This window comes from Suncus etruscus, chromosome 9 (genome assembly GCF_024139225.1).
Source record: "Suncus etruscus isolate mSunEtr1 chromosome 9, mSunEtr1.pri.cur, whole genome shotgun sequence".
Lineage (NCBI taxonomy): Eukaryota > Metazoa > Chordata > Mammalia > Eulipotyphla > Soricidae > Suncus > Suncus etruscus.
The window spans coordinates 46029725-46044974 of record NC_064856.1 but is presented as its reverse complement, the minus strand read 5'-3'; the positions used below and the strand labels follow the sequence as shown (position 1 = coordinate 46044974).

The following is a 15250-nucleotide window of genomic DNA, read 5'->3' as shown; positions in this document are numbered from 1 at the left end:
TGTTTTTGAGTCACATCTGGCAGCGCTCATGGGTTGCTCCTGGCTCCACGCTCAGAAATCGCTCCTGGCAGGCTGGAGGGACCATAATGGATGCCGGGATTCGAACCACCAACCTCTGCATGCAAGGCAAAGGCCTTACTTCCATTTTATCTCTCTGGCCCCTTTTAAAGCTTTTTAAAACTCTTTGTGGGGTTGGGATTTGGGGCCATATATGGCAGTGCTCAGGGTTTATTCCTGGCAGTATTGGGGAGGGACTATCTGCCATGCCAGGGATTGAACTAAACACCCTACCCACTGTACTATTTCTCCAGCCTCTGGCCCCTAAGTTTGTAGTTCTGACCAATTTGTTTGTATCTTCCCTTCATGGTCAGGTCAGGGCTGACACCCAGGTGCTGTTAAAATATATTTTTGTTTTGTCTTGTTTTAGTGCTATCCATGGTGATGCTCAAGGCTAACTCCTGACTTTGTCCTCAGGAATCATTCCTAGTGGACTCAGGGGGACTAAATTGGATGCTGGGGATTAAACACAGGTCAGCACCACGCAAGGCAAGCATCCTAGTCACTGAACTATTGCTCCAGCACAGAAAAGTTTGTTGAATGAATAATGATAGACAAATAATACAACCAGTAAGTGAGCCCGTGCGGCCCCTGATACCAGCCAGGAGATCATCACCTTAGTCTCTACAACTCTGCAGGGCCATCAACATTCATTTCCTAGATTGGGCTTGCAGAGGAGTTGGGGGCTGAGCTCAGATGAGTTCAGATATGATTGTATGCTCCAGGAGCATGTGAGGATGGAAGGAGCTGAGAACCTGTCACAGGCTATGTTCTGGCAATCCAGGCACCTGAAGTCAGACACTAACCAGGCCTGGTGTCCCCTCTCCTCCTAGTGCTCCACCAGCCCACACTCATCCAACCTCACCTGCACGGCCAAACTCGGCCTCATGTGGCACCAGCTCTGGGACACGGCTGCCACTGTACGCAAGACGTGCATCTTGGTCATAGGCCTTGAGTGTCTCGCTGGAGCTGTAGGACTTGTGCGGAGCCTTGGCCTCCTCACTGTCGGCTGACGAGCCAGTGTGACGACGCTCAGCAGCATCACGGCGCCGGGTCAGCGAGCGGTAGGGCTTCCTCTCCTTCACGTCCATGGCCGCAGGGGCCCAGCACCCTGGAGCAGAGAGAGCAGAGATGCGTCAAGTGGGGAGAGGTGTCCCACCTGACTGCATTCATTCAGCCTTAAGAACAGAGTGAGGTACACCTGACATCTACAAAGGATCCCTGGGCTGAGAGATAGCACAGCAGCAGCAACACTGTCTTGCATGCAGCCCACTGTGATTTCAACCCAGGAGTGATCCCTGAGCATAAAGCCAAGTCAACCCTGTGTACTGCTGGGTGTGGCTCTCAAACTACAGACAATCATCACCATACTGACTTTCTTTTTCACATTTGGCTCATGCAGGCAGGCAATTCAGCTCCTCCTCCAGGCAGAGGGCCAGGGTTTGCTACATCACCCTCAAGTCAGGAGTGTGATACAGACCAGAAGCTGCTTAGACATTTGTGAAATGAATGGCTTGGCTCCAGTAGGGTTGAGTACTTGGCACTCCCCATCCTCTTTTCAAACACCCCACAGGTTCCATCTTGTTCCTACCATCACCAGCCTTCTAGGGAGAGGAGCTGGGGTGGAACAAAGCGGCCATATTCGGTACTGCTCAGGAACTGGAGAGTTAACTCGCTCACTGCCAATCTCCCTCACTCACATATAAGGTCCCACATGGCTGGGCCTCATCTGTTTTGCTGGCCTCTGCTTTGAGACCCCAAGTGGACTCAGACACAGCTATAACAGCTGAACTCATGAACCAGCAGGCAAATCACCACTCAGGAGAGAAGAAAATGGGGCTTCAGAGTCTCCTGCTCACTGGGGTGATAAGAGAGGCAGAATCTGAACTCAGGTTACTGAGATTCTGGGCTCTCCCAGAAGACTCTAACCCAGAGATGGCTAACCTTTTTGAGCCCGAGTGCCCAAACTGCCGCACAAAACCAAAGAATTTCCTCAAAAGTGCCAGCATGTCAATTAAACCTTAATACCAAGATTTTAGTATCTAAAAACTATGCGGCAAGCACTGCATATCTTAATTGTGGGCTTTCCCACATGCCAGCTGCAAGGCCTTCGCGTGCCACCACTGGCACGCGTGACATAGGTTCACCATCACGGCCCTAGCTCATTTCACATCCCTGAAGTGTTCTTCCATCTGGGCAGCACTGACCTGTCCCTCACAGAACTTCATTTGCAGAGTCTTTTTTTTTTTTTTTTTTCTGTTCTGCCCCAGCTTCTGAGCACTGTTGGAGTGCCATGGAGTAAAGCCCTATGGCCTCATCTTCTCTTTCACCCCTATTGACTCTCTTGTCCTAAACTGACATCCTGTAAGTGCTTAAAGCTGTGAGAACATCCCTATCCCCTTCAACACATCATTTTTGGCACAGAGACAGAAAATACAGCTAACCCCTAGCCACATGTTTCCAAGATTTCCCAAACGAATATGAATGAAGAATCATTTATTAATTTTCTTGGATATTCAGACCATCTCTAATCTTTTCATTGTTTCCATTTCCCGAGTTGCATGTGTTTGTACCATGTAACTTTCCTATCAGAGCAATGACAGAACAGGTCGTCCACATTTGGAATCTAAGCAGGGTGGGGCATTAGGGAGGGTGGCTCTTCTTGAGAGGGTGCCTGGGGAGCCTCTGAGGAGGAGGACAGAGTAGTTGGAGTTGGAGCTTTTAAGACAAGCTATAAATTTAGTCTTTGAGTGAACATGTATGATTTTTAATGCGATTCAGTACAATTTTGAAAAAAAAAAATCAAAATATTTTGCAGCCCCAACAAAACACACTGATGAGTTCACTTGGCTCTCAGGGCTTCTGGTTTCTAAGTTTTGACTTTAATCACACAACCCCTGAGCTCTCTCTCTCTTCCTTGAGGATGCTTACCTCAGGAGACCCTTTCTAGCACACATCTGAACTTGCTCCTGCAGATTTTGCTGTGCTAAATTTTTTTTTTATTTTTTATGTTTTGGTTTTTGGGCCACACCCGGCAGTGCTCAGAGGTTACTCCTGGCTATCTGCTCAGAAATAGCTCCTGGCAGGCACGGGGGACAATATGGGATGTCGGGATTCGAACCAACCACTGTAGGTCCTGAAACTGTTGCTTGCAAGGCAAACACGCTGTGCTATCTCTCTGGCCTTTAAAAAAAAGTTCTTGATCCATGTGAAATCCACTGCTCTTTTCCTGGAAAACCATATACTTCAGCTTGGTCAGGGAATGAATGGTCTAAGGTTACTGCTGAGTGTTCCAGGCAGAAGAGTCTATTGAAGCCTTCTCTCCATTTAGTTCCCCGTGACTACCTAATTGAAAACATTTATGGTTTCATGCATTCCTCACAGTCATCATGAAGCATTGAATGCAACTACTTCACTCCTATCTTGGGGGTTGTCTAAAGCCCACACCTGGTGGTACTCAGGGGTTGCTCCTGGGGCTCACTGCTCAGGAGACCAGGTGATTGGACTGGGGACCTACTCCCTGAGCTGTTTCTGTAGTCCTCAACCTCATTTCATAGAGGGAGCAGTCCTGAACCACTGCCAGATTATCTCTTTTGCCCGAGGCCAGGAGGAGAATCTGTGGCAAAGCTGATGTTAATAGAAAGCTGGAGATGGCTTAGGGTGGGAATGAGTGCCAATCTAGATGGATAAGTGTCACTCTGGGGACCGACTTTCCAAATGGAAGTTAATGCACAAGGGCCATGAACTGCAGAATTGGCTGATCTCACTTAGGCCCAGACCTATGGCTTTGAGCACACATAGCCACCTGACCATGGCAGACAAGCAGTGAGCACGGAGTGCCAGATGGCTGGTGGCCAAGCCTCTCCTTCAGACTTGGAGGCTTTTAACTGAAATGCTTCATTTGAAAACATCTTATACTATGATTTGTTACATGTACTTATGTGAGTGAGTGATGTGTTTATACATATACAATGGGAACAAGATTCACAAAACCAGGTGCTTGCATGAAGAGCCATGTACTCTGACACCTTCTATTTTATTTTTTCTCATAAACTAAAGGCAGATGATGACTCTAAATAGACATCTTGACTGAATGCTGGCTGGTGAGCAAGGCACTGTGGGATATGATTTGTATGAGGGCTTAAGGTTGCTACTATATGGACTTTGTGACCTCTGGCCACCTCCAACTCATCCCAAGGCAACCACCACCACCTTAAAAAAAATAGCCAGAGCAAACATGCAATTAATAGTAGACACTATTACTATTAAGCACCACTTATTCATAGCAGTAAAGGTACTAAAAGTAATCACTGAGGTTTGGCAAGAGAGTGAAATGGGCATCATGCTTGCTCTGTATGCAGTCAATCTGTGTAGAATCCCTGGTACTACACAGTGTCCCTTGAGCCTCACTAGGAATGGTCCCTGAGAAGAGAGTCAAGCTTAAGCTCTGAGCACATATATATAGCTATATATATATGTGTGTGTATATGTATATGCATATATATGTATGTATGTGTGTATATTTATCCTTTAGAAGTTACTAATTTTAGTGGCTCCCACTTATCACATACTTTCTTTCCCATTATAGGTGATAATATTTGAATCCTCACTTTGATCCTGTGATATAGGTACTCTGTTTATCTGCAAATTACAGATGAGAGACAGGAGAGGGATCTGCTAAGGCCTCACAACTCTGGAGTGCCAGTGTCCTAAGAGACAGCTGGAAAATTTCCTATGTCCAGCTCAGGCCATTGCCCTGTTGATGTTCTTTTGGCAGACAAGGAAGGATGAATTCACCCCATTCACTCATCCTCATCACCCTTCGCAGGATACATTTCAGTTTGGAAGTCAACACAAATGACTATCTTTCTTTTTTTTCTTTTTCTTTTTGGATCATAACAGAAAGTGTTCAGGGATTACTCCTGGCTTCATGTTAAGTAATCACTCTTGGCAGATCTTGGGGGGCAATATGGTATATGAGGGATCAAACCCAGATCTGTCACATACAGAGAAATGCCCTAAAGGTTGTACTATATATAGTAGTGCCCCCAGATGGATTTATTTCTCTTTTTTTCTTTTTGAATTTTGAGCCATGCCCAGCTATTCCCAGGGATTATTCCAGGCTCAGCACTCAGGAATAAATCCTGGTGGGCTCAGGGAGACCATAATGGATGCTGCGGATCAAACCTGGATCAGTTATGTGCAAGGCATGTGCCCTACCATTGTAGGCCTCTGGCCTCGGGATAAATTTTCTTGATCCAAGCCATTTCCCTTCTACCTTGTGACTCACTCGCACTATCCTGGGGCTAATCCTGGGGCCTCTTTACTGTCCAAACACAACTAGCTAACTAGTTCCTCACTATGGTGGTGACTCCTTCAGGGCTCATATAACTGAAGGTAGGAGCTGCAACAGGTTTCTAAATGCAGTGACTAAAAATAAGTTAAAAGGTGTCATAAATTTGAGGTGTTCTACAGCGTTTGCCTGATTTATTTCTTGGATGCAAAGGGGTAATGAATTGGTAGTTCAAATTTCCAGAATTGGTCACAGACACTATCTTCCAGGTGAACCCCAGAAGCATTTCCTGAGTTCATGCCTATCACCTAGTACAGAACCTTCTAGAATGATCTAGTAAACAGGCTAGGTTACCATGTATACCTACCCTGTGGGATCAGCAATCCCTTGCCCCAAGAAAGTTGGTGAACCTGGACCAACACTATGGTCAGGGCCTACCCATAGTGATATCCAGACAGTTGTGTCAGCAGTTCAGGCCAAGGCTGGAGGCTGCAGTGCTGCTTATACCTGTGAGATGAGGATTCCCAAGCCTACCCCTTGTGCTCTTACTCTGTGTCCTGACCCTGGCATATGCCTTATACTCCTGACTGGTGACATTATACCCCTTACTTGTATGCGAGGTGTGTCCTATTTGTCAGTATTTCCAAATTGAGGCTATATTCTGTTTTATCCTATTTCATTTATTTTGTAAAACAAAAATATTCCCAAACTGAAGCTATCTTCTATTTTATACCATTCTACTTGGGAAGGACCACAGATGAGGATGGGGTGGGTGGCAACCAACCCACAGCCAGGCAGGCACACATGGCCCCACAGAGCAAAGTTGGGAGAGGTTGGAATCCCAAACTAATAGATACTCCAGCCAGGGCTGAGCTGTGGGATAGAAGGACAATTACAGAGAGAATCTGAGAGTAAGCAGCTGAACTAAGCACAAGAAATTTCCATAGATGACTATGACATGGCATACAATATGATTCAAACATGCACAAGGTATGCCAACTGAATCTAGTGATGGGATAGGGATCTTTTCTATAACTGATATGTCAAGACCTCCATATTTCTGGGGATCCTTGTCTATGGTTCATTTGTAAAGAACCCATGTTGATGGTGAAATATATGTAACCTAGAATGGCGAGGAAGAGTTGGTTGAAACAAGGGTAAGGGCTTGAGAGGGAAATTGAAATCAAGCTTTTGTTCTTGGAGAAAATCTCCAAATGTCAGTTTTCAATACTATTTCTTTGTCATTGTTGGCTGTGTGTGTGTGTGTGTGTGTGTGTGTGTGTGTGTGTGTGTGTGTTTGGACCACACGTGGAAATGCTCAGGGGTTACTGCTGGCTCTGCACTCTGGAATTACTACTGGTAATGCTCAGGGAAACAAATGGGATACTACTGGGGATCAAACTCATATGGGTTGCATGCAAGGCAAGCCCATCTAGTATACTATTACTTCAGCCATACAGCAAGATTTCTGATGGGAACTGCCTAGAGTTCTGGCAGTCAGTGGAGGAAGTCTTGCTCAGCCATGGCCTAGGGAAACATGGCAGTGCATAGCAGCCAGAATCACCAGGATTCTGACTGAACCCCTCTGGACTCAGCATAGGCTATTTACCCCATAATAAAGTGTTAACTCCCAGTATCCACAAAAGGGCCCAGATAATTTCAATAATGATGTGCTGGACCAAATGCAGATCTTGGGTCGAGGTGAGTTTTCTCTCCTAACACCACACTTCCCTTAGTGCCTGCACTGTCCTTTTTTTTTTGCCAACCCCAGTGTCGTGCAAGGTTGAATGTAGGGTGTAGGTGTACCTATCTGAGACCCTGGATTTAGGTGTAGCTACTTGAGACCCACTCATTTCTGGGAGGGGTCTTGGGAACCAGATATTATATGTGACCTTACCTGCAAGACCCCGCCCATTCCTGGGAGGGGTCTTGGAATAGGTATATAAGCCTTTGAGCCAGGAGATTAGGGCCCTTTCTGCCCTGCTGCGTGCTCTGGCTTTTGGGTCTTGGCCTCTTTTGGTCTTTGACCAGGATGGAGGTCAAAGGAAGATGGCTGAAAGGAGTTAAGATGCAGAACTAGCCTAGAATGGCTGAATGCTTAATTGGTTATGATATTGGCCACACTTGTGGTGGATAGGGATGAATAAAGCTGATGCTTCCTGATGCCTGTCTCTGGATGAGATTGATTCCACCGTTCACCTGGGCCTGGACCCGCCGGCTGGATGGGGGTTGCAGAGCCACGTGGCCTGGGATGCCATCCACCTCCATCCAGCACCATCGTTAATTATTTAATGCAACAGTAGGGGACATCTTTTTCTATGATAGGTATGATATATGAAGTCATGAAGTAATCAGAGATGGTACCAGTGGTTCTACTTTACAGAGTCACTGAGTCACTGCAAAATTGATACTCAGGTGCATATAATGGTCCTGGCCTGGAATGTGGACCCCAGCTTGTGTCCTCTCTCTGGGGTACACACAGAGCATGTTTCTCTGATACAGTCCTGGGAACTCATCACCTTGTGATCATGACAGCAATGACTCAGGGCATATTCTTGACATGCTTTTCTCCATTGAATCCTCAAAATTCTCTTTATTTTTGAGTCTGAATAGAAATAAATAGAAATTAAAGAGACAGAATCCCTAGCCATCAGGGCCGCAGGTAAACTGAGACAGAGCCTAGATTTAAATATTGACCAGTCTGACTCCATTTACTGGGGCTTGTGCTGGTTCTCATGTGAGCCAATTTTCTGGGTGTTCTTACTTTTGTTCTGTTTCTTTTTTGTTGTTGTTATTTTTTAATATACAAAATCTTTATTTAAGCACTATGATAACAAGAATAATTGTAGTTGGGTTTTAGTCATAAACAGAACACCCCCCCTTCACCAGTGTATCATTCCTACCACCAATGCCCCCCACTTCCCAACCCTTGCCTGAATTTGAGACAGGCATACCACTTCTTTCATTAAGATTGTCATGATAGTTGTTAGTGTAGTTATTTCCCTAACTGTACCACTACTCTTTGTGGTGAGCTCCATATTGTGAGTTGGTCCTTCTGGCCCTCATCTCTATTATTGTTGTTATGTTTTTAAATGGGGGGAGGGAAACATACCTAGCAGTGTTCAAGGCTTTTCTCCTCACTTCATGCTCATAGAATATTCCTGACAGAGCTCAGGAGACCATATGGAGTGTCAGGAATTAAACTTGAAGCTGGCTGCATGCTAGGTAAGAGTCTTTATTTATTTATTTATTTATTTATTTATTTATTTATTTATTTATTTATTTATTTATTTTGGTTTTTGGCACTCAGGGGTTACTTCTGGCTAAGCGCTCAGAAATTGCTCCTGGCTTGGGGGGACCATATGGGACACTGGGGGATCAAACCTCGGTCCTTCCTTGGCTAGCGCTTGCAAGGTAGACACCTTACCTCTAGCGCCACCTCACTGGCCCCTAGGCAAGAGTCTTAACCTTATGCTAGCTCCCCTCTCTGGCCTCAGCATTTCTCCTTTGTTTGTCAGCTTTTCCCTGGAAAAAGGTTTCACCTCTTTGTGCCAATCTTCAAGTCCTTGGCTAACTCGTCCCCTACACACCTCTCCCACCACTAGGTTTAAAGTCTCATGTTTTAGAGAAGCTGCCCTAAGTATCTGTCCTCCTCCACTTCTCTTCCCCTCCCTCTCTCCTCCCTCCCTCCTTCTCCCTCCCTCCCCCCCCCCCTCTCTCTGTTTCCAACCATCTTGGGTGATATTTGGGGACATAGAATCAGACCAGACAGACACAATCAAAGGGACATATCCCTTGGCAGACTATTCCAGGAGAATAAACCCAGAAGAGCATCAGGCATAGAAATTGAGCAGAGTGGAAAAGTCCAGGCATGGGAGCAGCAGAGTCACTCACAGGGGGGCTCTGGGTATTGGTGCTGATCCAAGACTACCATGGTGAGCAGGAGCTAAGCAGAGGAACCATGAAGGTATCTATGTGGATCCTCTATGGAATGGACAGGGTCATTGGAACCCCCTGGGTACAGATGTACTCCCTATACCACTCTCTCCTGAATAAGATGCTCACCAAGGAGACCTTTTCCTGCAGGCTGAGCTGGCAGCCTTCTGCTATGCAGCTTCTCCCTGTAGGATGCCCTGAAAAACTGATTCTCTAAACTCAGCAAGCATAGATGGGGCAAAACCATAGGACAAAACCATGACATGTGAATGAGTCACAGAGAGAAAAGTGCTGGGTCTGGTACATAGCCTGAATTCCTTAGGGCCACAGCCAGTGATTTTCAGAGGAAGGGTTGAATTGGTTCACTGGACATCCCAGCTATGCCTGGCTTGACTGGCCACACCTCAGGACACTCTTCTTCCCAGGCTGTGAAGGTATGGGAAGTCAGCATCCCACTGGGGAGGAGAAGCAGGCACTGAAGGCTCTGCTAGTGGCAAGATGCTCGGTATTGACATGATGTCCCTCAATTCACTGTGCCACATTTGGTAAGGGACCAAATGTTCCTTTCCTACAGCTGCAGTGGTTGATAGACAAGAGCCAGGAGCGATGGCCCAGGTTATAATGGTTGTCTGTCATGGCCCTTCCTGTCTCTCCTGCAACATTGGGTAATGGAACAGTTACATATAGTCTATGTTCAAGGAAGGATTTCTGGCTCACCACTCACATAAGCTCTCACAGATACATTTGCTCATGCAAACACACTCACAAACTCACACACATAAAATGCATACATACTCTCACAAACACATATACATTCTTATACACATAGAGACACACATTCATTTACTCACACATATTCATGGACTCAAAATTTTCACACAAATTTTCACAAACACTTTTATGCATTGATTCAATCGCACATTCATTCACTCGTAAGCATATAACATTCACAAATAGGCTCATATACACTCATTCATATACACACACATACACTTAAAATATCTCTCACTCTCTTGCACACACACACACATACACACATTTGAAGTCTTCTGTTGTCAGGACCAGCCATAGATAAGGTACAACTGCAATGATTGCCAAGTCACTTGGGGAAGGAACACAAGGTTCCTTTGTCACATAGTTGGCCAAGGACTCCCACAATGCGATGTTGGGTAGAAAGCAAAAGAGAGAAGCAGCTTTGGCAAAAATCTCACTTTCTTTCCTGTGTTCTCAAGTCTTAGAGGATAGAGGAAAAGGCCCCATAATGATGGGAAAACCCTCACTGCCTGAAGCTATTGCCACCCCCAATAATTAGAGACAGACTTCATAGATATTAGGGCACTCTTTGCAGCAGCTGGGTGGCCAGGCAGCTTTCATTTCAATAATTAGCTGCTGCGAGACCACAGAACTGGAGACAGATAAAGGCAGGGCCCAACTCTTGTGGAGCTCATTGTGCCCGGAGTTCTACATGCCCCATCAAGCTTGCACAGTCCTAGCCCTTCTACATAGGCTGTGAAGTTTTGACATCTGCAATCAAATCTCCCATGTGCCTCAGAGGAAAAAATATGATTCTGCTGGGCAGCTTGGCTACCAGATGGGCCACGGCATTGTGTTTCTGTGTCTAGTCCTGAAAGAGGCACTGAATAAGCTTGGTCCTTCCCAACCTAGTGCAGGCAATCCTTACATCAAGCTGCACCTCCTATGCAGTCCAACTCATTCTGCCAAAAATTGGAGCTGGCCCACAGGGCCTCCCAAAGCCATTCTATATCCTGCAGCCTTGGACAGCCTCTCATGTGTGCATTGGTTTGACTCTCCTATCCAGGAGGGAAAGCAAAATAGCACTCTCTTGGGTCTAACAAGGACATGTGGGGTATATGGGCATCCATACTTTATGGTGGATTCCTACTGGATGTCAGACAGCCATAGCTTGATAATCAACACCTAGATGCTGGTCCCAAGGGCATTTCATACTGCATGCTTTGCCTGAGCTCATGTTGAGAGTGGGAACTTGTTTCCTTCCACAGCCTTCCCACTGCTCAAATGTGGCTATGGATCTTCATTCCTCTTCCTCAAATAAGCGCCTTGTAGGCCACACAATGATTCCAAGCATAAGCTTCTGGGTTAAGCAGATAACTCAATATACAAAACATCTTTATGTAGTAAGGAAATCTGCATATTATTTTCTGGCATGGTCTACTGAGCACTGATGGGAGTGATCCCCAAGCACAGTAGCCCCTGAGCACCAATTGTTACAACCCAATATCCCCACCTCAAATCAAAACCAATGAGCTTTGCATTTAAAACAAGACAGAAAAGTAACATAACAAACCAAACTTTACCAAATTCAGACTTGCACTTAGGAAAGGATTTTCAGGAGAATAAACAGGTTAAGGAGATAGTGCTCCTCACTCAACAATAAAAATCCCAACACACCAATGAAAAATTGCTTAAAAGATAGAAAAATAGATTTCCCTGAAGGGCAGAGAGAGAAAACAGGCACGTGGAAGATGGTCCAGGTCACTGACCACATCACATTCCATCAAGGAAATGCACATCAAGACAAATAAAATCGAAATGAGTGAGACCTCTAAATGTTGGAAAGGATGCAAAGGAACTGGATTACTCCTGTATTTCTGATAGAAATATGGAACAAGACAGTCCCCCAGGAACACAGTTTGGCAGGTTGCATTTTTATGAAATTAAATGTGTGATTACCGTACAACATAGCAATTGTACTCTGGGGGGATTTTCCTCTTAGAAATGTAAAGGTACATTCACAGAAAACTCGGTCCAACAGAATTTAGAGAAACTTGATTCAGAACAGCCCAGACTGGGACTAGTCCAAGTTCAAGAGGTAAGTGGTGAAATAGATGGTGGAGCACATGAAATTCTACCAGTGATAAAAGGAACAAACTAATGCTAGTAATAAATCTCCAGGGAATCATTCCAAGGGAGAAGGGAAAGACAATTTTCAAAGACTATATCTATATGATTGCACACATGTAACGTTTTTAAATGACAGGATTTTGGGAATGGAACAGATTAGTAGTTGCTAGGAGTTTCAGATGGGACATGGGAGGAGGAAGTGTGTATGAAAAGGCAGGTACTGTGTGGTAATGGGACATTCACAATCTTGACTAGACACACTAGGGTAGCAGGGCTCAAATAGTCAAAAAGTAAACATCCCTAATCAAATAGGTTTCAAGTAAATTGGACTTAATAAAAAATGTAATTACTGGAGATAGCTCAACAGACTGGAGCACAGGTTTTTTTTTTTTATGCAGGAGGCCTGGGTTTGATCCCTAAAACACATAGTCCCTGAAGCACTGTCAGGAGTAGATCCTGAGCACTGGACATATGATCCCCAAAACCCAAACTTAATAATATAGGACCAGAGAGCTCTCAACTGTCTGAGCTCTCTAGCCTGGCCACCTCTAATAATAAAAGTCACCATTCCATGCTTTCAGAATAGTATTACCATTGCAAAGCCTTTTCATGAGAGCAGAATCTCTACCTCTGTGACAAGAGGGGATGCAGACACAATTCACTGAGACATCAACTAGCACCTAGTCAGAGGGCTCAGACCCTGCGCTAGTCCTTCCCAGAAGCATGACCTGCACCTGCTATGACATCTTCTCTGTATCACAACTTATGTGGAGAAACTTACTGTGGCTCCATGAGGGCCTTCTGGGAAGAGAGAATAAGACACATGGAACCAAGTACTGAGAGAAAGTGGCGCACACTTTCATCATCACCACCACCATCATCATTATCATCACTGTCATTGATGAGACTATTATTATTACTGTCGTCACTATTTTTTTTGGTTTTGGTTTTTTGGTAATACCTTGGTGATACTCAGGGTTTACTCCTGACTCTGTACTCAGAAATCACCGCCCCCCAATGCCTGGAGCGGTGGTGTTAGAGGTAAGGTGTCTGTCTGCCTTGCAAACGCTAGCCTGGCATCACATATGGTTTCCCCCAAGCCAGGAGTAATTTCTGAGTGCATAGCCAGGAGTAATTCCTGAGCATGAACAGAGTGGCCCCAAAACAAAAACAAAACAAACAGGAAAAAAAAAAGAAATTGCCCCTGACAGGCTTGGGGAACCATATGGGTTTCCGGGAATCAAACCAAGGTCTGTCAGGGTTGGCTGCGTGCAAGGCAAACACCTTACCACTGTGCTATCACACAGTCATCTACTGTCCAGCCCTACTGTCATCACTATTATGAGCTCTTTCACTCTAGCACAAAGGTGGTTCTGGATATTCCTATTGTATTCAGATGCAGACATTACTGTTAGTTTTTTTTTTTTTTTTATCCTGCTAGTCACAGAACAAATCCTTGGAGCATAGATCTGTGCTGTCTGCAGAGAGACAGGGCTTTTCTTTCTGTTCCTAGGAATTGAAAAGCATGTGCTTTCAACAGGGGTTTCTATGCACGACCTCACATGAACCTATGCATGGACCTCACACTCCTCATCTATCAAAGGATGCAAACCTATACTCCCAATCCCATGTCTTCTGAAGACACAGAGGGACTCCTGAGGACTCCTCCACCCCAGGCCTCGTGCCCTTCTGGCCAGTGGGGAGGAGATAATGGCAGTCCAGAGGCCTCACCTCACTGCACTGGTAGATACTTTCAGGGAAACCTGAGATCTCTTCAAAAAGCTTTAACTGCTTAGGCTCATGTGCTTGTTCAGAGCCTTCAAGAGCATAGAGCAGCTCCCCAGATAGATGATCTCCTGCTAGACCACATGGCTACTGTGACCTTGCCCTAGCTTCTAACCTCTCCTATCTCTGGTGGGACATGGAGGCGCCTATAGCTTTTTTTCCTGTGAGTGGAAGAAAAACCTCAAGTCAGTGTCTTAGGTGAAGAATGGAACAAATAAAATGACTCTAGCTTTTTCTAGAAAAAGCCCAAGCTCGAAACTCATGGCCTCTGACAAGACTGCTTGTCACTCGTCAGAGGAAGAGGGCCAGGGGTTCTCCAAAGCTAGAACTTTCCTTAGACCTGGCACATGATGATCTATATTATAGTCAGCCAGGTGAGCTTGTGAGCTCTTGACAGTCCAAGGAGTAGATTTTTGGTTCTCATTTCAGCAAGGAATAGAAGTGGGCAGGGCTCTGGGGCAAGATTATGCAGGAACATCAGGATTGATGGCATATATATATATACATATACATTTATATATACATATATATATATACATATACTCAATGAAAAATGAAACAGCAAACTGTAAGGAGGAAGTGCCTCTAGCTGGATGGGAACCCATGGCTACACAGAGTGTCACCGACACCACCTGAGCTTCCTGCCTGGGTTTAACAGGAAAAAGAAAGTTGATGCCCTTAGGCCTTGCCACTGGCAGGAGGAGCTGTGGGTTCAAGTACCTGGTCATATCTTGGCATTCACTCATTCCTTCTGAGCCCTGACTTGGAGTAAAGGACTTGTTCTTTTGCTTTACACATAGAAAGCCAAGCTGCACAAAATCTTGGATATCCACTCAGGCTGTGTGGTGCTAGAATAAAATGTCAGGGCTTGTACATGAAAGGCATGTGCTCCAGGCCTTTGGCTTCTTTCCCTGAACCAGAACCAAGGTTTTTAATTTTTTTCTTGGTTTTAGATCAGATCTTGTGGGGAATATTCATAGAAGTGCTCAGAAAGACCCCACAGAACCAGGTATTATAGCCTAGGCCATTTGCATTTCCTTAGCTTAGAAGATAAAGTCTCCTCCTGTCTACGTAGGCAATAAGTAAAAGAGCCAGGATTTGAACCCATGGACTGTTGGACTCTAAAATTTTGACTCTAGGGGCTAGAAAAGGTAATAGAGAAGAGGGTACTTGAATTATACATGCGGTGATCTTATTTAATTCACAGTACTGCATGTGGTCTCTGGAGCACCTCAAGACTCCAAGATAAAAATAAATCCATAAACAGAATCTTGCTTCCATTGCCCAAGCGTACTT

General features: G+C 45.2%; 1 protein-coding gene across 1 annotated transcript in view; it reads right to left on the bottom strand.

The window, feature by feature from the left end:
• The window catches only part of TENM4 (teneurin transmembrane protein 4), a 569696-nt gene that overhangs the window by 352574 nt on the left and 201872 nt on the right, over window positions 1–15250 (bottom strand). The window contains exon 4 of the mRNA XM_049780241.1: window positions 923–1168. Coding sequence (XP_049636198.1) covers window positions 923–1148 — 226 coding nt within the window. The 5' untranslated portion in view covers window positions 1149–1168. The remainder of the gene's footprint in view (window positions 1–922; window positions 1169–15250) is intronic.